Source organism: Podarcis raffonei, chromosome 8 (genome assembly GCF_027172205.1).
Source record: "Podarcis raffonei isolate rPodRaf1 chromosome 8, rPodRaf1.pri, whole genome shotgun sequence".
NCBI classification, from domain to species: Eukaryota; Metazoa; Chordata; class Lepidosauria; order Squamata; family Lacertidae; genus Podarcis; species Podarcis raffonei.
This window is the reverse complement of record NC_070609.1, coordinates 18,473,679-18,497,424: the sequence shown is the minus strand read 5'-3', so window position 1 is coordinate 18,497,424 and position 23,746 is coordinate 18,473,679. Positions and strand designations below refer to the sequence as shown.

Below are 23,746 nucleotides of genomic sequence, written 5' to 3'. Positions count from 1 at the left end.
AGATACCATAAACCACCTTTTTCATGATGGTTCCTGAGATCAAGGAGCAGGTTTTCATCTATGGATAGAGTTGGCTGCCATTTTGAATCAAGATAGTGGACTGAAAGTGCAGATTTTTTGGTTTCTTAGAAACCAAACTCCACGTTATCAGCTTTCAAACTGCACACATGCACACACAAAAATCTTCCACATTTTGTGTCCAACCACACGCTAAAAAGGTTGCGGGTTCAGTCCCTGTATGGGACAGCTGCATATTCTTGCATTGCAGGGAGTTGGACTAGATGATCCTTGGGGTCCCTTCCAACTCTTATGATTCTAAAAAATGCCACACCTTCCCGCAAAGACTGAAATTAGGCTTGAAAGAAGCACGGTTGTAGCCAACCTAATAGGTTGTGGGGGCAGACAGGTCTCAACACTTTCTCTGGTATGCAAGAGTGCCCATGGACCCAAAACAAGCTGGCCGCCTCTGATCTACCCAAAAAGATAAAGCACATTCCAACTGAGGCAACGTTTCCAAACCATGAAAACTTTAAAAAGTCTTGCCATAAGTTGAGATCCCCAAAGACTTTTCTAAAGAATTAGAGCAGGACTAATTGATACATGTGCTTTGCTTCTGCCAGCTGCAGCTTGCTCCCTTGCCACTGCAGCTGTTTCACCAACCAGCTATTTCCTCCCTCTGTTTCTCTTCCTGTCCCACCCCATGGAATTGGCTCATGATTACTTATTTCTCCTTTTGGCTGCTGCCACATGAGAGATCATTTCATTTCCCCCCCCCCCCAGTTTCTAATTGTAGGCCAGGGAGGTGTGTCTTTCCATTGGCTTCCTGGGGTTTAGCCTTTTCAGGCACCTGGTGTGTTACAGTCTCACAGAGATGCTTCAGACTGCAGAGGAACAGGAAGAGTGCCGCTTAATTAGCCACCCCTTAGAGAGCTTCTAGCAGGCACAAATAATTCCATTTTTAAAGGTATTTGTTTTTATGGCACTAGGAAGTTAAATTTGTCGAATCGATTTTTGCTGGCGTTAAGCAGACAAAACTTCTGAGTAACACAAAACTCTGCAGGACATTGTTAACTGACCTTAATATGGCAGTCCTTGAGTGACAGGACTTCATAGGGAAGCTGCAATGTGAGTCTATTGCAATACGCCAAAGGCTCTTTTGAGGATCGAATCAAAGCAATGGAATTTTAAATCACACTACATGTGTTAATTGAGAAGAAATACCATGCTAAAACATGTTAGGCTAAGGGTGCTGAATCTTTTTTTCAGACTTGAGGGCCACGCTCCCACCTAAGCAACCTTCCAGGGGCCATAGGCTAGTAATGGGTGGGGTGCCAAGGCAAAAGTGGGCATAAATTCTATCTCCTTATAGTAGCCTGGTTTCTGCACACACCACTTTCTGTTCTCCACGGAGGCAGACAAGAAACATTATAGGCAGCCATATTCCAGTCAGGCAAGGAGGATACGAAGTTGGGGCTGCTGAGGGGTGTGGCCTGGGGAGAGTCCCATGAACCAGATAGAGGGCTCGAGGGCCACACTTGATTTAGGCCAATGCAGGCTAAATAGTGCCTTAATTAACAAAAATCACACGGGCACACAAAATCCCTAGGAGTTAAGGTCAAGTCCTTCTAGTACCAGCCAAAGACATTTTGCTTCCTGAGGCAGCCTGACACAGAGCAGCAACTTGACCAACCACCAGCAAGTCACAGTACCCATAAGAACCCAAGGCCAGTCAAGCTAATTTCATATTGTACCTGAGTCAAAACAAAACAAAATCCCACAAGGACCACTTGCCCCTCCTGGGACCTGGGTGCCAGAGGATGATTCTCTGTGGGGCCAGCCACTTGGAGCTGTGGGGCCTGGGGAAGGAGGGGCCCATGAAGGCCTCCCTCAGCACCTGAACAGGTGGAGCCACTGAGAAAGAGTTTGACTAGCCCCCAAACCAGGGGACCAGGTTGGCTCAGTCTATCTGTACACTATTTAACTGTACTTAGTTAATATTTAAAGCCTAGAGGAAGGCTAGACCAAGATATTCTGCTGATGGAGAGCAGCAAATGGTCTTGCCCAAGTCAAGGTACATATTATCCAAGGCTAGTCTGGATATTTTAGCACCGAAGGTGGAAAATTGCACGTGTGCCTCGCTCCTTCCCTGTCAGGTAATGTACAATAATAATACAGTGGTACCTTGGGTTAAGTACTTAATTCGTTCCAGAGGTCCGTTCTTAACCTGAAACTGTTCCTAACCCGAAGCACCATTTTAGCTAATGGGGCTTCCTGCTGCTGCCGCGCCACCAGAGCACGATTTCTGTTCTGATCCTGAAGCAAAGTTCTTAACTCGAGGTACTATTTCTGGGTTAGCAGAGTCTGTAACCTGAAGCGTATGTAACCCGAGGTACCACTGTAATAGCTTAAATAACAATGGGCTGCTCTTTCATGACAATCAGCTGCCTGAGGCAACTGCCTAGTGACTGAGACTAAGTCTACAGCCCCGTGCAAAAGCAGGAGGGTAAGTCGCACTGAACAAAGTGGCACTTACTTCTAAGTATACATGCACAGAATGGAGCTGTGTATGAGGTAAGCCAGTGGGAGCCAGCATGGTGTCTTAGAAAAGTTTTGGACTACAATCCCTATTAGCTCCAGCTAGTACGGTGAATGGTCAGGGATGATGGGAGTTGTAGACCAAAATGTCTGGAGGGCACCACATTCAATGAATTTATTAATACGGTCACAGACCAGCGTCAACACACACAATATCACAGAACATAAAAAATATCAGAAATACAAGGGACAATATAAATATAACAAGGATTTAAATATAAAAATTAAAATTAATGGTTAGCGTGCTCCCTGTAATTAACATTTAGGGGTTTATGCATTATGGGATACCACTTGCTTCCTGCGATTGATTGCAGACGCACAGAATTTAGCTACATTTAGCGTAGTCTTGGGATTCTTGTCCTCTAGCAGTAGTTTTAAACTATGGTATTCCGATTCTTTCCTGGACTTTTGCAAAACAGGTGTAATAAAAGTCAAACGTATATCCTCATTAAGACGACAACGTAATAGTACATGTGAAGCAGTTTCAACTTCCAACGAGCCACAAGGGCAGACCCATGCTGTGTATGGTTTACCCTCAAATCTGCCCTGAAGTAAGGCAGAAGGGAGAACGTTAAATCTGGCGAGGGTAAAAGACCGTCTGTATTTGGGTACCTGAAGACCTGACAGATAGTTAGCTGGAGAGAAACCTCTCCCATGGTCCCTTATTGCTGGATGTTTGATCATTTCGCTCATGTGGCATTGTAATTTTACGTCCCAGATACGCTGGCGAATTGTAGTCCTAGCTTTCTCGAAGCCTGTCGCTATCAGGGTCTGCTGTGGGATCCCCAAGCCTTTAAGCTTTTCCAGCAGTGTAGCTTTCCATCTGGATTGGTAGGTATCTAATAAGGTTAAAGGTGCCAGCCCAACCGGGAAGAAAATAAGCTTTAGCCAATAATGGATCTTCAATATCCATATCCAAGTACTGATAGGCATTTGCCCAACCTCCAAACGGACCGCTATGTTGGATACGCAAGAGGGGATCCCCAGCAGGCAGCGGAAAAACTTAGTTTGGAATGCCTCTAAGAGAGTAAGGTTTTTAAAGCTGCAGATCTGGGATCCATATAACAATTGTGATAGTATTTTGGCAGCAAAGACCTGGGAGGCTGCCGGTATGTGTTGGCCCCCTTTCCCATAAAAGAATCTTATTAACGCTTTGGTAGATCTTTCTGCATTTGCAGAAAGGGCACCACATTGGGCACCGTGAGTTAAGTCCTCCATGACACAACTAGCTCTTTGAGGCTTAAGAACAATTAATTGGTTCATCCTGGTTCCTGGTTCTGATACATCAAAGATGACTAATCAGACGTTCTTCCTTATCAAGTTTCTGTTCTTGAGGATAAGATTAAGCCTCGTGGGGATAAGCACATTTAGAGGGGGAAGACGCTATTCTACATCTCCTTGTCAGGGCTGTCTGCCAACTGCATCAGATCAGAAAACGAGATGGACACTTAAATTCTGCTGATTACTTTATTTTTCAGGTGTTAGCTTTCAGAGCAAGAAGTTTGTACGGAAACTATGGTTGTTACGTAATCAGAAGATTCAATATTTTAGCACTGAGGGAGGGAATAATTCATGCATCACAACAATAGGATCACCAACCTATGCTAATTCTCCTGGGAACAGGTCTCATTTGGTTTAGTGTGACTTACTGTTAAGTAAATGTGTACCAGATCAGGATTTCAAGATGGGGCATGGTGTTGCACAGCACCATCCTCTCCATGTTTACTTAAAGTAAGTACCACCGTGTTCAATGAGTCTTACTCCCAGGATAAAATATGCCTAGGCCTGCAGTCTTAAGGCATGGAGGAAAGGAGGCAGTTGTAGCTAAGTTATCCCCCCTCATGTTGCTCAAGAGGTTTCTACTGGAATATTCCATCCTTACAGGCACCAGACTTAAATGTATTCTCCGCTATAGTAGTACGGATCCACTCAAGAAATTTGCAGATCTTGATGTAGATGCCAGGTTCACCAGGCTCAGCGCAAGGGAAGCCCCCCAAAGAGACCACACCTTGGAGGCCTCCATCACCACAGATAAGGGGTCCCCCAGAATCACCCTGTTGAGAGAACAAATGATGAGCTATCACAAGAAATGTAGGAAGAGCCTTGCCGGATCAGTTCAAAGGCCTGTCTAGCCCATCATCCCATTTCCCACAGTGGCAGGGCCAGCCCATCCACGAGGCAAGGTGAAGCAACTACCTCAGGTGGCAGGATCCATAGCGCAGCAGATCTTGATGTAGATCTTTATTCCCCCTGCCCCTTGTTCCTGATGGAGAGCTTCACCCACCCCTTCTTCCCTGGCAGGGAGGGAGGCGCCATTTTGTGGTTCGCCTCAGGTGCCAAAATGTCCTGGGCCAGCCCTGCATAGTGGAAAACCAGATGCTTCTGAGAAGTCCACAGGTGGGGCACAGATACATTAGCCCTCTCCTACTCATGTTCCCGAGCAACTGGTCTTCAGAGCAAAGTTCACTTCCAGGTGGCCTACTTATTGAGCACCCATCTTGATTTCTTTGTTGCGTCAAACAAGGATCACCACACACTTTCCAATGTATTTTCCCTTCACTTTCCTTATTGAAAAATGTCCGATCTTCTGGGGAAGCAGTTGTGTTTTGCAAGAGTGCCAAAACAGCTTTAATTGTACGGCCTGAATTTGTTGGTATGTGATTGAATCTCGTGGCAGTCTGGAAGCAACCATAGTGCCATTGCTAGCTGTACCCTCCGTAAACCAGCTCCACCCAGTTTGCTCTATTGCCCATTCACATTCCCACTTGTTTCTCCTGCTAAGGCTTCCAGACAGCTCCACAGATGTGTGTGACAAAAGGACCTTATGGACAGGGCTTTTCTTCAGGGGGAACTCGCAGGAACTCAGTTCCAGCACCTCTCAGGTGGGCGCCATTGCCATTCTAAGAGAAAGAGGGAGGTGTTCATGAGTTCTTGGACCCCTTCTTCTAGAAAAACGGCACTACCTATGGCCACAGTCAACGTGGCCATGAGTTTCACCCTGGGAATTCCTAAGGAAGACTGGTTCCATGGCATGAGAAGCAACATCTCCATGTAATAATACCATACATGGAGAAGGCAAGTACAGAAAAGCACATTGAGGGCGAGGAAACAGATTTTAAGCCTCAGGCTCCCCCGTTCCCACCCCATCTGCCAGGCCTGATCCTTACTTAGCAATCCTGCTCACAATTGGCATATCCTTACCCGGCATGAATCTTTGCCTCCGTCAAAGTATCCTGCACAAAACATGTTGTCGGTCACGTCCCATGGGTAAGCCGCCTCACACACAAGGTTGTCAAATATTGTAATGTTAACACAATAAGGAACGTCAGGATATGTCTCTGAAAACAAAATGGAAGCCAGGATTGTCTAGTTAGATGCTTGTGAGAGATCACATTTGCAGGTGACAAGGATAGTCGCGTTTTTCCAAATCTGGCTATGTGCAGTGCCACCTCCAGGATTTTGGAGACTTTGGAGCATACGAGCTCAGTGGGCCCACTTAAATTGTGAGGACGAAGAATCCAAACCAATAATCCTTTCAGGCATCAACCTTCCCAGGTGCTCCGTGTAAAGTGAGGATAGCAGTCTTGTTGAAGAAGCCGTGCCTTTGCCAGTTTTGATGTCTTGACAAATACCCGACCTTGCTGCTCTCTGGAGTCTACTTCCTAGCTGCAATGTTGCTACTCTGCCAACAGCACTTACCTTCAGGAGTGGTGGTTGTGCCCCAGCCCATCACAGTGCAATCTGTTCCCACCGGGGAGCAGCTGGAGGGCAAGTTGATGGTAGACACACGGCTAGTCATGACAGCAGAGCTGTTCAGTTTGATCAGCATGATGTCATCGGTAAAACACGAGCAATTGTCACCGGGGCATTTCTTCAATGTGCTGACTCTTAACTGCTCATAGTCATCTTTGTTGTGTGCTCCGAGCCTTACCTGGATGTTTCCACTAGAAGACAAAAGCAAAGACCACAGGACTTTCTCAAAGCAAGGCCTGAATGGACAGGTTGGTCTCACTGTTGTTTGGAGTGGATATCTGTCATGGACTCTGGCCTGAAGCTGGTGAGATCTTCAAATAAAGGACTGCCCACTGTAAAGCAGGGCACACGGCCACCCTAGTTCTCTACCCCTCTAGGGCAGGGGTGGCCAACTCCCAAGAGACTGTGATCTACTCACAGAGTTAAAAATTTGCAGTGATCTACCCCCTTTTGGGGGTTTGGGTCAAAGTTGTTGAGTTTTTTCAGGGAGGAGGTAAAATGTTGAGCTTTTTTTTAGGGGAGCCACAGTTGTTCAGCTTCTTTGGGGGGAGCCGATGATCTACCAGTGATCTACCTGTTGGACATGCCTGCTCTAGGGTTTTGGTTTCTTCTAAAGATTTTGTGTGCCTCTAGCCTATCACTATCTCCCTCTTGTGCATGGGTGTTGCCAAGCAATGATGCTGTCCCTACACCTAAAGAGTGGCACTGGGCAGTGGTGGCTGATGCCCATTGAGACTGGTAGGGCAACTCAGGGAGGCCACCAGCAGGTGGAGCCAGAGTCAATGGCAGTCAGCTTCAACTAATTTTTTTTTTTTTAAATCAGATCTGTCTGCACCACTCACACATGCTTCTCTGAATGTGGGATAAAATAGTAGGACTTAAATATTTTCTAAGTGAACAACAGATAAATAAACAAGTTATGGAATGGATTTATATACTGAATATTCAGAATTGTTCTGTCCGTAGCTAATCATTTGTGCATATACTTTCTGTGTTGATTTTGTCAATAAGGAAATAAATAGATAGACAGACAGACAGATGATGATAGATAGATAGATAGATAGATAGATAGATAGATAGATGATAGATAGATAGAGTAAACAAAGTAAACAATTTCTAGTTCTGCCCCACGGGAGGCTAGCATGAGATCTGTGGGAGCTTGCACAGCACTGCAAGATCTTGCAAGAGCCTTCCTTGGACCAGCGTGCGGAGCAAGCCTTACCCATCAGCAAGGCAGAGAGAGCTTCAAAGCTCTTCCCATGCTGGATAACTGCAAGCTGGTTTGGTGCAAAAAGAACTTTTAAGCTCTCTCACTGGCCCGCCTTCAGCCATGTATGGTTGAAACTGCACAAGCTCAATGCCCGCAAGATGTGACCGTAATGCGCATGGTGAACTGTTATGGTTGTCAGGGACTGGACTGAGGAGCAGTGGCGTAGTGTGGGGGGGTGCAGGGGGGGCCGGCCGCACCGGGCGCAACATCTGGGGGTTAGGGCAAATCCACAGGTTAGGGGGCGCAAATTACTTGCCTTTCCCCGGGTGCTGACAACCCACGCTACGCCACTGCTGAGGAGGAATGGTGGAGACCAACCCCCTTCCTCCTGCAATTCCCAGAGAAGAGGGACACCGTGTGGATTTAGAACAGTGGTCTGCAGAAGGTCATAGTTCAGAGGCTGCAGCAAGGAGAAGCTGGGAAATACTGGGAGAGCAGCAGGAGGAAGAAGAAGAAGCACCAGAGGAGAGACAGGTGACATTCAGTGTCTTTGGAAAGCATGCCAGACCACCCCCTTCCAGGTCTGGTGTGCACTGAAAATAGAACAGAAAGCTCAGGTGAGCTGGATAGGGATGGCGTATAATAGGACAGATGGAGGGGGTGGGACTTTACTCGGAGCAACGCCATTATCCAAGAGGCGCCATCATGCGTCTCTCTGTGTGAATATTGAATAAATTACCTTTGGTAAGAACTTCTTGTTTTCCCATTTCTTGCTGCCAGCCATGAGGGAGGGGGATCAGATTGTCTGAAGCCTGATAATGGTGCTATGTAAAAGCAAAGCTCTGCCCTAATGAGATCCCTTCAAAACGCACATTCTGATCACTAAAGATCCTAAGAAGCACCTTGAAGCATAGCCAGAGACCTGGCAATGGATTTTTACCATACATTTTCCTCACCAAATGTAGCAGTGAGCAGCCGTGAGCACCCAGTTGGGGGTAATCAACATTCCAGAGCATAGAAGCGTGTCAGAGTCGTAGAGCAGAGCGAGCCAAGAATGATTATTTGTAGGGCACTCCTCGCCTCCAATGATCCGGTTACGGTGCGCTGACACTGCAACACAGACCAAGAAAGCTCACTGGGATGGTGACCAACGTTCTTCATTAGAATACCCTTCAATCAATATAAGTTGTTCTAGCCATAGGCCAGGACAAACCCACAGCAACAGTACCAATAAAACCATACAGATATGTACATCCACAATATGAGCCAACATCCATGATCTAGTAGAGAGGTTACCAGAGACATCAGCAAACTCAAATCCAGCTTGTTTTCAAATTAAACCTTCGAATCGCAACAATTTATAATAGCACAGAGAGCTATTATTGTCACTCAAAATAAACCAGACCATTTATGCCAGAGTGTACCTGTTTGCATGTGCGAAGAAAGCTTTTCAGAAAGCAATCTCTTGGTTCTCTATATAAGGGGCAGGCTAACATATAATGAGTAATGAGTAATAATAATAATTAATAATAATAATATTTTTTTATTAACAACAAATTTAAAACACTTAATTGTGATACAACACACACAAAAAAACCAGTATAAAAATACCTTCCACCTGTGGTTGACCACGAATACAAAGCCTCTCTGTGTACAGGACCTTGTGGCAGTGGGGCTCACCTGGAAAGGCAGCCCAATAAAGACGCAAATTTGGAGAGCGCTGGCATAGGCAATACAGAGCTAGATGGACTAATGGTCCGGGCTCAGGAGAAAGCAGCTTCCTGTGTTCCTATGATGCATCTAGACCACCACCGCCCTTCCGAGGTCCACATCCCATTGCCACCAGTTCTCTTACCAAAAGACAGCAGGAGGAACAGAAAGATGCGCAGCGATTTGGCGAGTTCCATAGCAGCAGATCTGCGTGGCGAAGTGTCTGTGCCTACCTTGGAAAGTAGAGAACAAGTTCTGTGATTAAGAAAATGTGATAAGAGTTCTCTTTTTTTGGCTCAGCACCTCGACTCCTTTGTTTTATCTACACCCCGAGGTCACAGCCCAGGTGTCTAGCGGGTGCCACGTTCTCAGCAGTCCACACCTGGCTCAACTAGGCAGCTTGAGAGAGAGAGAGAGAGAGAGAGAGAGAGAGAGAATAAGCATAAGCCCTGGACTTAATCTGAACAGAAGCAGAGCCAGCACTTTCCTCCTAGAATGGCAAAACAGGATGCCGTCTCATGGCAACCTCAAAGATGGGGCACTGATTTCACTAAGATAACAAAGTAACTGATTAACTGATTTAATATTGTATTTGCAACCCACCCGGGGACCTTGTGGTGAAATCACCACCAACAAAAGGTCAGTGTTTCCAGCCTCCAACGTTGGAGGAACATGGAGCAGGCCAGAGCAAGGCCTCTGAAGATGACCTCAGCCTGCAGGGAACTTGGTGTGGGCACAGGTGCTCCAAGCTGTTGCTTCATTCCTTGTCCCCACAGTACAGGGGCACATCAGCATAAACATATTTGTGAAAGGAGCTAGGCCATGGGGAGCAGCAGGGAGCATCTGCGTTGGGCAGGGAGGTGGAATCACTGCAATGACTATGATCAACGCAAGGAGGTCCACCCAGAGGGGACTCTGGTAAGCAATAACAAGAATGAGAGTTGTTGAAAGGGCCAGGAATCTGGGTGTAAACATGCCCTTATTATGTCAGACAAGGCTTCTGTCTATAGAACAAAGCCAATATCTTCCACCTTGCTCACTGTAGACCCACTCTGGGGCTCAGAATAGAGCGGCTGTGGTGCTGGACCACATTGAACTTGCTCTCTCAGATCCTCTGACTGTGCCCTTATGTTGTCCTTGATCCTTATCACACTGCTTTTCCCCACTGCTGTGGCTATGAGAGAGGAAACCCTGTGTACTCCTAAGAAAAGCTACACTGAAGGCTACTCTAGAGATGGGGCCCATATTATTGGTGGTCTTTTATCCCATAATATTTTAAGTGGTGAACAGGAACAATTCCGAAGTGCTCCACAGCCTTTCTCCTCTGCAACAGTCAGTCAGTAAGTATTTAACACTGTTTCAGGAAACCAGAATGTATCATCTGAATTTATCAATCTCTGTATAGCCAGACTCAAGTCTATGATCAAAACAAAAAAATTTTTTCCTTCCAGTAGCACCTTAAAGACCAACTAAGTTAGTTCTTGGTATGAGCTTTCGTGTGCATGTACACTTCTTCAGATACACTGTGCATGCACACGAAAGCTCATACCAAGAACTAACTTAGTTGGTCTTTAAGGTGCTACTGGAAGGGAAAAAATTTTTTGTTTTGACTATGGCAGACCAACACGGCTACCTATCTGTATCAAGTCTATGATGTTATCGCAGATGAGATAAGAAGTGGTTTCTCGAGCAATCAGTACATACAAGTGAATGAATGAAGTCAAGGCCTAAGTGCATAGGATATATTTCTATCATGTAGGTGTGAAAGAATTGAAAAACTTTACAGAAGCAAGTCTATGGCTAGCGATCAACAGAATGAACAATTTTATGTGACTTCACAACACTGCAATGTAGACACAGTGTGAAATATCACATAAATATATTCTAAAATGTCTAACTATATTGACTGAGTATGTCTTTCAAGTGCTAACTGAACCACAGCAATAAAATACAAAGTTATTGTTGCTCAAAACTTTGAAATCCAGAAGGTAAAGATTGTTCACAACAGACATATTTCAGAAAGCATGCCATACGTGTTTCAACCTATAAAGTCTTCTTCAGTGGCATATAGTTGAAAGACATCTCTTTATGTGTGTGGTCAGAGAGCCAATACACAAATCCCTAATATTTCCAATTTACTAAAATACAGGGTGAGTCTTTTAAAGAGGGCCTGTGGAACATGTGTACTCTGTATCCACAGGGCCTCTTTTAAAGGACTCACCCTGTATATTACGCTGCTAGAGATTCAGTGTCTGTTTGTTTTTAATGGTCTAAAGATTTCTGCAAGCAGCAATGCCCAGCTTCTGTAGAGAATATTTCTTCCAGGTTATTTACCGTACTTTTTTTACAATTTACTTTTTAAAACAAGAATTGCTGTCTTGTGTAGTTTGCCCTCAGTGTATAATCTCTCTCTCTCTCTCTCTCTCTCTCCCTCTCCCTCCCAAAAGGAGAAATCTTTTACTGCTGTTTCTCTCTCGCACCTATGCACATCTGCTCGTCCCTGCCCTCTTCCCTTACCTAGAGGGGTGTCATCCTCCTTCAAGTACTGGTCAGCATTTCATTTGAAAAGGGCAGACAGATCCCCAGCTATCAAGAGATCATCCCCATACCATTAGCTCCCATTCACAAAACATCTGCCTGCCAGCCTGTGGGAGCGGGTGGTGCTGTGGTCTAAACCACTGAGCCTCTTGAGCTTGCTGATCAGAAGGTCGGCGGTTCAAATCTGTGCAATGGGGTGAGCTCCTCTGTCCCAGCTCCTGCCAACCTAGCAGTTTGAAAGCATACGAGTTCAAGTTAATAAATAGATACTGCTGTGACAGGAAAGTAAACGGCATTTCTGTGCACTCTGGTTTCTGTGGTTTAGTCATGCTGGCCACATGACCCGGAAAGCTGTCTGTGGACAAACGTTGGCTCCCTTGGCCTGAAAGTGAGATGAGCGCCGCAACCCCACAGTCGCCTTTGACTGGGGTCCTTTACCTTTTTAAATATTAACCTGCAATCTTGCTAACAAAGGAACAGTTACTCAGAAGTCTTAACACCTGTAAAGATGCTGTTCTTGTTTCTTTGGTACAGTATCTACCCATCTATCTATGCATACATACTGTATGAAATTAGGGGGGTTGGGGGTGCGTTATCCCTGAGGCGTAGCAAAATCATCTCAATGCCCTTCTGAGTACCATCTGTCTGTCTAGCACATTTTTAACCGAATATTTCTAGGGCAGTTCACAATAGGTTCACTGTCCCAATGCAGAAAACTCAAGAAGAACTACCAGCACGTCCTGGCCTTTGTGTTTGCAGTGGAAGAGTTCAACAAGGACTCTCATCTCTTTCCCAATGTCTCCTTGGGATTTCAGCTCTATGAAGATAGTCACGACATGAGAAAGAACCATGAGGCCACTGTTAGCATTTTATCTGAGAGGAACTGGACTCCTTCCGTGCTCCCCCTGCCTCCCAGCGCATATGATCTTTATTACTCCTACGGGAGGCCATCTTATGACAGCCTGGTCAGCAAAAGTCCAAAGGATAAAACCATCCCCAACTATCATTGCCATGGGCAGAGCAAGCTGGCAGCCGTCATTGGGGCTCTGACATCCGAGTCAACTACTGATATGAGCAACATGTTGCAGAGCTCCAAGGTACCTCAGGTGAGTTTGGCTCTGTGCTCTGTTGCTGTAATTGACACATTCTCTGACTTCAAAATATTGGAGCAACCAAATAGGAGTGTGACCAAATGACACATGCCCCCCCCTTTCCGTATCACCTTCTAAGTTGCTTCTAAAGCTCCCCACTTCCCTTAGCATAGAAAGAGACCACACATCTGGTGAGTTAAAAATGGTTTACTTACAAACTCTTCAAAGGTCAGGTTCATGTGCTTTTCTGAACAGCAGCAATAAAAGACCAACAGTATAACTTAGGTTCCAAAATGGTAAATGTTTCTAAATTATTTGTATAGAAGCACAAAGATGGCCTGCTTAAGCAACTCAGTATAAATTTGGAACATCCAGACTAAGTCTCCTTGCTAGTAGGTGTAATGGACTGATTGGACAGAGAGGAATGGTGGGAGGAACCAATGGAGGAACCACCAAAGGAAAATGGCTCAGAGTCTGGGGAGTGATGGTGAGACAATGCTGAAAGGTCAGAGGGAGAAGAGGGAGAAGACTGAGAAGAGGAGGTGTCAGAATCTGAAGGGGGTAACAGGGCTTAGTGAGCTGGGAGAATCTGTGGCAGAGAGAAGTCAAGAATCAGAGGGGGAAGCTGAAGCAGGTGAGTGGGAGGAGGGAGGTCCAGTGGCACACATGAGTCAGACTGCTGAAAAGTCACAGGGATTTCTCCCAGCTGCTGCTGCAGCAGCAGCAAGCTCCCTTCACCCTCTGACTCCCAGAACCAGGAGAGACATGAAATGGGAGGAGCAAAGGCAGTCTGCATGCAGGAGCAGTCTCTGATCACTTGGAAGAGGCTCTGGCATGCTCTGGTCCATGGGGTCATGAAGAGTCGGACACGACTAAACAACAATTGGGGAGAAGGAGACACTGACAGCTGTGGGGAGGCAGTGACCCTTAGTCTTGGCAAATGATCTCATGAAGTAACTGCTACAGGTAATAAGCTGTTGTGCTCATTTGGCCTGAAACTCAGCCAAGCCTGTGAAGATCATATTCTTGCTAATAAAGAGTTAACTACAACTTTGAACGGTGTGATTTACTGACCAACTTGCAGTTTGACAGTAGGGTTCACACAGTGGAAGAGAGAGAACAAAGAGTTTGGTAAGTCTTCCTCCCAAGATAAGCTTGGCAGGACAGCTTAGTCTATGGTCTTAACCCCTTCATGCATTAATTAGAGTTAAGCATGCTGGTTTTTTGCGCCTGATTTATCCCACACTGTCAACCTTTTAGTCAATAAGAAGGAGAAGGAGAGCACAGTCCTAGTTAAGTTTATATATCTAGTGAATTGCCAGATTCCTACATTTAAAAGCCACAATTTTAAAAACAAAAATTGAACACAAAATGGTTGGAAGGTTCTATTCCTACTCAAAAACAATATAAACCAGCAAGAAATATCCCCCTTTTTTCCATAGATCAGTTACGGCTCATCTGATCCTATCCTGAGCGATAAGGTCCAATTCCCTTTTCTGTATCGGACAGTCCCCAGTGACATGACTCAGTTCACTGGGATCATCAAGCTGATCCTTCACTTCCGCTGGACGTGGATTGGAGTAGTTTTTACAGGTGACGATAACAGTGAGAAGTTCCTCCAGGTCTTGGAAGGTGAAATGCAGAAAAATGGAGTTTGCGCTGAATTCATCTTAAAGATGTACAACAGGAAGAGCCTAGCTATGAAAACCATTCATAGTATGGAAGATGCCCTCACAAAGTCCTCAGTCAATGTGACTGTGTTTTATGGCAGCACCAGTCACTTCTTTCAGTTACAACTTCTCAGCCGAAATCTCCGAACGAGAGGCAAGATCTGGATCATCACAGCCCAGTGGGATTTTACTGCAGGTTCCCGCCTATACAACCCAGACTCAGACCCATTCCAGGACGCTTTGTCCTTTGCAGTTCATAAGGCGGAAATCCCACAATTTCGAGACTTCCTTCAGTCCGTGAACCCTAAAAAATATCCAAACGATGTTTTCATGAAGTATTTCTGGGGTTCTGCCTTTGACTGTGTGATGCCTCCTCCCTACTCAGTCCCAAAGTATGGGAAAAGAAAATGCACTGAAAGGGAACGACTGGACAGCCTTCCTGTTTCAGTTTTTGATATCAACACCGTGTGGCAGAGCTATAGCATTTACAATGCGGTCTATGCAGTAGCCCATGCACTGATGGAAATGAGATATCATTATACTGGAGGAGGAGGGGGAAGGAGGAGGAGAAAAGGCCTTCTACCCCCATGGCAGGTATTATGACACAAATAATGTATCTGAGACAGAGGAGAGTTCTCAACAATGCCAGAGATGGTTTGATAGCCTCATCATTGCGTATGGGGTCCCCACATGATTTGTCAGGGCCCAGTGGTATCAGAGGCAAACGGGGTGGTCCACACAGGCCTGTGGTTTCAGGTTATGGAGTATACAGACAAGGATCCCAAGGCCGGAGGCATTTGATGTAGTCTAATATGTTTTTCAATTTCCAAAGCAGGCAGGTAAGAGGGAGAAGAGATAAGGCAAGTGGCTGAAAAAGGGTAGACACTTTGAGGAGACGTCTTTAAATGAGACCAAGAGGGACTTCATTGGCGCTCCAAATCACCTGATTCCTCAGGGCTATTAGCTGCAATAGGCCCTGAATAGATTATAATATTCATTCAATGCATTAGCAAAGGCACCATACGGTTTTAAATATATCCTGGATAATATGTATAGAGGAAATCAGAGCATTGTTCCGCAAGTGCAGTTTGAAACACAGTGGGGGGAGATGCCCTCTCTGGCTTTCAAGCCACTAATACAAACATGCACCAGAGTCACATTTTACAATATTCATATTAGTTTAAACATGATGAATCAAGTTGCTAAATGAATGTACCCTTATCATGTTTTATGACTCCCCTGATATTGTTTGTGACCTGGAACTGGTCTGTGACCAAAATTAATAAATTCATTCATTCACTAGCTAAATGTGGGACAGTCAGTTTATTTAAGTAAGCTCCTCTATCAGTTAGGGACGCGGGTGGCGCTGTGGGTAAAACCTCAGCGCCCAGGACTTGCCGATCGCATGGTCGGCGGTTCGAATCCCCGCGGCGGGGTGCGCTCCCGTTGCTCGGTCCCAGCGCCTGCCAACCTAGCAGTTCGAAAGCACCCCTGGGTGCAAGTAGATAAATAGGGACCGCTTACTAGCGGGAAGGTAAATGGCGTTTCCGTGTGCTGCGCTGGCTCGCCAGAGCAGCTTCGTCACGCTGGCCACGTGACCCGGAAGTGTCTGCGAACAGCGCTGGCTCCCGGCTTATAGAGTGAGATGAGCGCACAACCCTAGAGTCTGTCAAGACAGGCCCGTACGGGCAGGGGTACCTTTAGCTTTACCTCTATCAGTTGGCAGTCATAATGATTAAATCATACTTTAATGAAGAGAGATTTCTCCCTCCCTTGCAATCTCTGCCCTCAGCTCCACACATTTCTGAAAAAGGTCCGATTCAATAACAGTGCTGGAGAGGAGGTTTATTTTGATGAGAATGGAGATTCCACAGCTACTTATGATATTTTCAATTGGATCGTGCTCCCTAACAGCTCCCTGGTTAGTGTGAAAGTTGGAGGAGTGAAGCACCGTGGCCAAGACTTCTTCTTTGATGATGCTAAGGTTGTCTGGAAGGAACGATTAGGGCAGGTGAGACTCAAGAAAGACTCTGCTCTGGGTGCTCCACCCAAGTGAGGTAAAGTAGATGGTTTATGGGGCTGGATCAAGGCCCCATATGTGTTATAGATTTAAAGCAGTACATTCTACTTCAGACAGTTATGGTTTCCCTCAAATAATCATGAGAACTGTAGTTTGCTAAGGGTCCTGTGAGTTCTTGGGAGATCCCTATTACCTTCACACAACTCAGAGTAGTTAATAATAATTATATAATTTATATCCTGCCCATCTGGCTGTGTTTCCCCAGCAACTCTTGGCAGCTTACAATATACCATATTTTTCGCCCTATAGGATGCACTTTTCCCCCTCCAAAATTGAAGGGGAAATGTGTGTGCATCCTATGGGGCAAATGCAGGCTTTCGCTGAAGCCTGGAGAGCGAGAGGCGTTGGTGCGCACCGACCCCTCTCGCTCTCCAGGCTTCAGGAAGCTATCCGCAAGCCTTGCAAGCCTGGCGGGAGTTCCCACGGGCGCGCAAGGCTTGCAGGCGGCAGCCCGGAGCACGGGGCGCCCTCCGGAGGACGCCCCGTGCTTTGCGCAGGTGTCCGCAAGCCTTGCGCGCCCAGGGGAACTCCCCCCGGGCTCGCAAGGCTTGCGGATAGCAGCCTGTTCTGGGGGCTGGGGTCGGGGGAAACTCGGGCTTCCCCCACCCCAGCCCCACGGCTGGGGGGGAATAATTTTTTTTATTCATTCCCCCCCCCCAAAATGAGGTGCGTCCTATGGGCCAGTGTGCCCTATAGGGCGAAAAATACGGTATATAAAAACACAACAAACCTTTTAAAAACAAAATATCCTGTACAAGCAACAAACAAACCAACAAATCAATAGAAACCAATAACAACAACAATACTGATAATAATAATAACAACAATAATCAACAGTTTACAGTTATACCCAAATTAAAATAACTGCTAAACACGGCTAAACATTTAACCAACACCAACCCAACAAAAACGAAGCAGAGGAACCAAAATGTGAACCATTTAAAACCTTTTAAAACCTTTTAGTCAGTTGCCCCAACCCAAGAATTGTTCCAGCGATGTTCCTCCAGCCTCCCAGGAGCCTCTTTTAGTTGTTCAGGGTAACAGCTCCTGCAACTTGTGCAACATCTGATGGCAGCCAGCCGGTTAGTCAAGGAGGCTCAAGGCACGCCACGTGGCAAACACAGCTCTGTCCCTCCTAGAAATTGGGGAGAAATTGGATTCAGTTTGCATTTAAAGGCAAATCTGCCTAATTTCCAAAATAATGCATTAGCAGAAACACAGCCATCCTCCAAAATTCTCCAGTCAAGTAATGTCTATAGAAATGCATACATTAAGTTGTTCTTTTTAAAAAATCAAGTATTAGTGAAAATAACATACAACAACACATTTTTAGAGGAAATTGCATATAAAGATGTGTATATTAATCAAAATTGACACTAAAATGCTGGGGAATTCACATATAATAATAATAATTTATTATTTGTACTCAGCCACTCTGGGCGGCTTCCAACAAAGATGAAAAATACATTAAAATGTCACCCATTAAAAACTTCCCTTCAGATGTCTTCTAAATGTTAGGTAGTTGTTTATCTCTTTGACATCTGATGGGAGGGCGTTCCACAGGGCAGGCGCCACTACCGAGAAGGCTCTCTGTCTGGTTCCCTGTAGCTTTGTTTCTCGCAATGAGGGAACCGCCAGAAGGCCCTCAGCGCTGGACCTCAGCATCTGGGCAGAACGATGGGGGTGGAGACGCTCCTTCAGGTATACTGGGCCAAGGCCATTTAGGGCTTTAAAGTTCAACACCAACACTGAATTGTGCTCGGAAACGTACTGAGAACCAATGCAGGTCTTTCAAGACCGGTGTTATATGGTCTTGGTGGCCATTCCCAGTCACCAGTCTAGCTGCTGCATTCTGGATTAGTTGTAGTTTCCGGGTCACCTTCAAAGGTAGCCCCACGTAGAGTGCATTGCAGTAGTCCAAGCGGGGGATAACTAGAGCATGCACCACTGGTGAGACAGTCCGCGGGCAGGTAGGGTCTCAGCCTGCATACTAGGTGGAGCTGGTAGACAGCTGCCCTGGATACAGAATTGACCTGCGCCTCCATGGACAGCTGTGAGTCCAAAATGACTCCCAGGCTGCGCACCTGGTCCTTCAGGGGCACAGTTAACCCAGTAGAGAGCCAGTGTGGTGTAGTGGTTAAGAGCGGTAGTCATGTAATCTGGGGAACCGGGTTCGCGTCTCTGCTCCTCCACATGCAGCTGCTGGGTGACCTTGGGCCAGTCACACTTCTTTGAAGTCTCTCAGCCCCACTCACCTCACAGAGTGTTTGTTGTGGGGGAGGAAGGGAAAGGAGATTGTTAGCCGCTTTGAGACTCCTGAAGGGGAGTGAAAGGCGGGATATCAAATCCAAACTCTTCTTCTTCTTCTTCATTGAGGACCAGGGAGTCCTCCACAATCAAATAGTGCAAATTGAGGTTGTGCATTGCCCTGTCATTTTCCTTAACGCAGTGCCCAATCTTTTGGGGAAGTGGGCTCATTGTGCAAGTGTGCCAAATCAAGTATGAATCTGCCAATACGTGGTTGAATACCATAGTTTGCAAAACAGCCATTTTTTAAACTGTATTTCCTCCTGCACTTCTTTAGCATCCGCGCTCCATCTGCAGTGAGAGCTGCCTCCCTGGATTTAGAAAAGTGGCTGAAAGGGGAAGGCCCAGCTGCTGCTTCAAATGTGTCCGGTGTCTACCTGGCCAGATCTCCAACCAAATTGGTAAGAATGTGGCCAAGGCATTGCTTGACTATACAAACACGTAGTTTATGTTTGTGTTCTCTGTGTGCTCTGCTTTTTGTTTTGAAATTCACATTTTTCATCTTGGATCCAACTCAGGGTAAAATAATGTATGCATGTTCCCAGCATAAACCACCTGTGCATAGCACTGATGGGCTGGAATCTGGTAAGTCACTTAGAGGTAGCATCAAGGAAGACTATGGAAATGGCATTCCATTCACCGGCCAAATGGGAAATGGTTGTTAAATTATTATCAATAACATTTCAATATGTGATACTATTATACGTATTGTTGTCGTGGTTGTTAAACTATACAGTGGTACCTCAGGTTAAAAACTTAATTCGTTCTGGAGGTCCGTTCTTAAACTGAAACTTAACCTGAGGTACCACTTTAGCTAATGGGGCCTCCTGCTGCCAACACGCCACCGCCACGCGATTTCTGTTCTCATCCTGAAGCAAAGTTCTTAGCGGAGTCTGTAACCTGAAGCATCTGTAACCCGAGGTACCACTGTACTGCACTGTCAATAAAACATAACTTACAAATATTTTTACCTGTATGATTGCAGCAGCAAAAAGTTTGGTTATCCCAAAGTGGAGAGTTTTAATATGACTATGTCTTAAATATTAGCTTAACAAGCTCTGGAAAATTGTTACTTATACCTAAATTAACATTATTTAGGAGCAAGAAATTCAGGAGTTAAAAACAGTATATTTATAGAAATATGGTCAGCATTTACACAGTTTTGTCAAAGGGTATTTTGCCTTCCCAAAGCTCTGAATGCTTTTGGTTTTTTCTTTGGAGCAATATGATTGCCTTCACCTTGTTTAAATTGAATTTTCCTATCCAGCTCTATGTTGTTGGCCAGAGATAGGATGGGGCATGACGATATGTGGATTTGTAATTGCATGGGTGAAGATCATGAGAACATTAGAAGAGTTGTGCTAGATCAGACCGTCCTCACAGTTCACCAAATGCCCTGTGGTGACCACAAAGTGCATAATATTTTTCCCTTGGAAACCAACCAAAACTCAGATCAAGGCTTTTCTGTTGCACCTAGCTTAGGAAAGGTAGGGTAGATATATCAGTTGAGCTTTATATATGTATTCCCCTAAAGTTACAAATGCTATTACCAGCACTGGGCTTCTGCGGAGACCAGGCTATAGCACAACTCATCTGATCAATGAGATGGATGCATGGGTCTATGTGGTCAGTAGTGAGATTCAATTTGTGTTTTCCAGATATGGACCGCTGTGAGACATGCAAAGAGGACTACTTTCCAAATGAAGCCAGAAACAAGTGTGTTCCCAAAAACCTAAGTTTCCTGTCCTATGACGAGCCCCTGGGGATTGCTTTAGCTTCCTCTGCTCTTTCTTTCTCGTTCTTGGCTATATTTTTGCTCGGAACCTTTATTAAACACCGAGACTCTCCCATAGTCAAAGCCAACAACCGAGATCTCAGCTACATCCTCCTCTCCTCCCTAATGCTCTGCTTCCTCTGCTCCTTGCTCTTCATTGGCCAGCCAAGGATGGAGACTTGCCTTCTCCGGCAGACAGCCTTTGGCCTCATTTTCTCAGTCTCTCTTGCTACGGTCTTGGCCAAAACCATCACTGTGGTTCTGGCCTTCAATGCCACAAAGCCGGGGAACAGAATGCGGAAATGGCTGAGACCCAGAGCTGCCCATGGCTTTGTGCTGCTCTGTTCTCTCATCCAGGCTGGGATCTGCGTGGTCTGGCTGGGAACCTCTCCCCCATTCCCAGATTTTGATACTCGCTCGGAGCCTGGGTACATTATCCTTGAGTGCAACGAGGGCTCCGTCACTGCCTTCTACTGCATCCTAGCTTACATGGGTCTCTTGGCTTTGGTGAGCTTCACGGTGGCCTTCCTGGCCAGGAAGCTGCCTGACAGCTTCAATGAAGCCAAGTTCATCACCTTCAGTATGCTGGTTTTCTGCAGCGTCTGGGCGTCCTTCATCCCAAGCTACCTGAGCACCAAAGGGAAATATATGGTGGCTGTGGAGATCTTCTCTATTTTGGCCTCCAGCACTGGGTTACTAGGCTGCATCTTCTTCCCCAAGTGTTATATTATTCTGCTGCGGCCAGATCAGAACAGCCGGGAGCATTTCACTCGGAAATTAAACTCTGGAGTCCAACAGCTTTAAATCTGGAGACTGAAATACTGCATGTTGTGTGGTTGATTGCCAGAATTCGGATATCTGAAGATACGGCACGCCAGTCTCTCTTCCTTTTTTATCTCATTAGCAAGTGTGTTTTTACTTGGTGACATCTTCCTTGGCAACTGGCATGGCCTTCTGCTCCAGCCAGATAAGACCAAAAAGAGCACCTTGTCAGCAAATATTTCCACATGTGAGTGAATCTGAAACATTCTGATTTGCTTTGAACTTTCAAGAGGCCGATCCTTCACAGGATCCTCAGTGTGATGAACTTGCTCACAAGTTCAGCTTGGAAGCAGGATAGAGAAAGGTTCAACCCTCACCCCAGGCACATACTATGTTTGGTGCCTGCCAAAAGCAGCAGGCCTGCCCTCCTATTAACTGTAGCATGTTTGTATGTAGCATGTTTGTATGAATGTATGTATTATGCCAGTCATTGTAGAGAATGATGGACCAATGGTTTGATTCAGTATAAGGCAGCTTCCTCCATTCCTCCATTAGTGGTCAGGATAGTGACTTAGTCCTGACTACATAGTGAGTTTGTGTCTGAAGCTCTGACATGATAAATGATATACAACCAACGTGGTCCACCAGGGCAAGGATTTATAATTGTGCAATGGAACTGTTGGGCCACTTGGGTCTGTTCCCATCCATGAAGGTGGAGCCTGACTCTAGGCAGCAACACTGCACTCTCCTGTTTAGGCTCATGTTGAGTCACTTCTGCCTCCTGTCCAACCTCCCAGCTTGGCTGATCAAAGCTCTCCCTAGCCTCCATTGAAGCATTCTACTCTGCAGGAAGATTGGTGAGGGGAGAGTCAGCAGCCCTGCTCCCTCTTCCAAAGTGGCAGAGGTTAAGTTGGAAAGGGGGAATCCCCCTGCTACTTCCCAGGATCCTCCATTTACCCATCTGTGCTTCTTCCTTGTTCTTCTTCTTCTTCTTCTTCTTCTTCTTCTTCTTCTTCTTCTTCTTCTTCTGTCAGAGCCAGAGCCAGAGTTGGGGAAAGTTCCAAGTCACTATTCTGACCTCTAATGGAGGAAGCTGCCCTATACTGAATGAAAACATTGGTCCATCTAATTCTTTTTTATACTAATATTTTTATTGAAAGAATTTCAGTTATAAGGAAATAAAGTGATACACGGGGGGGACTTGGGGGGGAGAACAAAATAAGTATAAAAAGTAGAGAGGGAGAAAAATATAAACAAAAATGCAATGTAATATACTCCCATATATTCTTATATAAATTGATATAGTGTTATTACATCAGGAACTGTCTTCTTCTTTTTGTAACATAGTCCTCATTCATTTTCATTTCTAAACTGCTTAACATGGTTGCATTGAGATATATCTTTGTTTACATTACAACATATTACAATGCAGCAATTACATAAAAATAAAAAGGAACAACAATAAACACTTCGATTAATGTTTCTAAATAGATTAACAAAGTTGTTGAAGTGTATATACCAAATTATTCCAATTATTACAGATATGAAATGACGTGTAGTAACATATATTGCTTAAATTGGTGGTGATAAGTAAAAGTTATTTTGTATCAAAAACAACTAGTATTTATAGGAATTTATAGGACCTGGGGAGGCGGGTGGAAATTAAAATATGCACTTCATGCATGCCAGACTATGCTGTAAACTACGGGTACTGTTCTACCATACGTCTCCTTGTTTGTGTAATGAATAAAGTCAAACCAGACTGCATAAAAATGGTGTTGATTCTTAAATTTTGTGTCAGTTTTTCCAATAATGCTGTTTGGCAGATTGCATTATACCATTGGTTCATAGTTACTAATTGTAATGATTTCCATGTCCTGGCAATAGTTGTTCTTGCAGCACTTAATAGGTGTTCTGATCCACATTGGTTCAGGCCATGGCTCAGCAGTGAGTCTCTTAAGCGCCTACTTGAAGGGCTAAGGTGAAGACCAGGCATGGAGAACATGTGGCACTCCAGACATTGTCATGGGCAAGGCTTGCTGGGGCTCATGGGAGTTAAAATCCAAAAAAAGCTGGAGACTCAAGTTTGGGGGACACTGGTGAACTGGGGAACACAAACAATACCAAGCAAGGTGGACTAATGGTCACAGCTTCCTGTGTTCCTATGATGCATCTAGACCAGGAGTCAGCAAACCTTTTCATCAGGGAGCCGGTCCACTGTCCCTCAGACCTTGTTGGAGGCCGGACTATATTTTG

General features: G+C 45.4%; 3 protein-coding genes across 4 annotated transcripts; 2 read left to right on the top strand and 1 right to left on the bottom strand.

Annotated features, from left to right (window-relative positions):
- Positions 1-4,048: 4,048 nt before the first annotated feature.
- On the bottom strand, positions 4,049-17,881 carry LOC128418551 (gilatoxin-like). Of its 2 annotated transcripts, none has more exons than XM_053398323.1 (6): positions 17,604-17,881; positions 9,414-9,501; positions 8,515-8,668; positions 6,295-6,539; positions 5,797-5,933; positions 4,049-4,649 (listed from the first exon to the last, which is right to left on the bottom strand). In XM_053398323.1, the coding sequence occupies exons 2-6, from the start codon at positions 9,463-9,465 to the stop codon at positions 4,455-4,457; spliced, it is 783 nt and encodes a 260-aa protein (XP_053254298.1). In that variant the 5' UTR covers positions 9,466-9,501; positions 17,604-17,881; the 3' UTR covers positions 4,049-4,454. The 2 variants fall into 2 exon arrangements, with proteins under 2 accessions (XP_053254298.1, XP_053254297.1); XM_053398322.1 differs by lacking the exon at positions 17,604-17,881 and adding an exon at positions 10,300-10,659.
- On the top strand, positions 14,329-15,183 carry LOC128418553 (vomeronasal type-2 receptor 26-like). Its single transcript, XM_053398324.1, has one exon. The coding sequence runs from the start codon at positions 14,418-14,420 to the stop codon at positions 15,168-15,170; it is 753 nt and encodes a 250-aa protein (XP_053254299.1). The 5' UTR covers positions 14,329-14,417; the 3' UTR covers positions 15,171-15,183.
- Positions 17,882-20,327: 2,446 nt separating the features above from the next.
- LOC128418544 (vomeronasal type-2 receptor 26-like) lies at positions 20,328-21,911 on the top strand. The gene has a single exon (XM_053398299.1). The coding sequence runs from the start codon at positions 20,555-20,557 to the stop codon at positions 21,530-21,532; it is 978 nt and encodes a 325-aa protein (XP_053254274.1). The 5' UTR covers positions 20,328-20,554; the 3' UTR covers positions 21,533-21,911.
- The last annotated feature ends 1,835 nt before the right edge of the window (positions 21,912-23,746 follow it).

Coding starts and splice junctions, on each gene's coding strand:
- LOC128418551 (XM_053398323.1), bottom strand. CDS start 9,465: ATGGAACTCGCCAAATCGCTGCGCATCTTTCTGTTCCTCCTGCTGTCT. Junction 5,934..6,294: donor CACAACCACCACTCCTGAAG/GTAAGTGCTGTT, acceptor TTTTGTTTTCAG/AGACATATCCTGACGTTCCT. Junction 4,650..5,796: donor GAGGCAAAGATTCATGCCGG/GTAAGGATATGC, acceptor TTCTCTCAACAG/GGTGATTCTGGGGGACCCCT.
- LOC128418553 (XM_053398324.1), top strand. CDS start 14,418: ATGACTCAGTTCACTGGGATCATCAAGCTGATCCTTCACTTCCGCTGG.
- LOC128418544 (XM_053398299.1), top strand. CDS start 20,555: ATGAGATGGATGCATGGGTCTATGTGGTCAGTAGTGAGATTCAATTTG.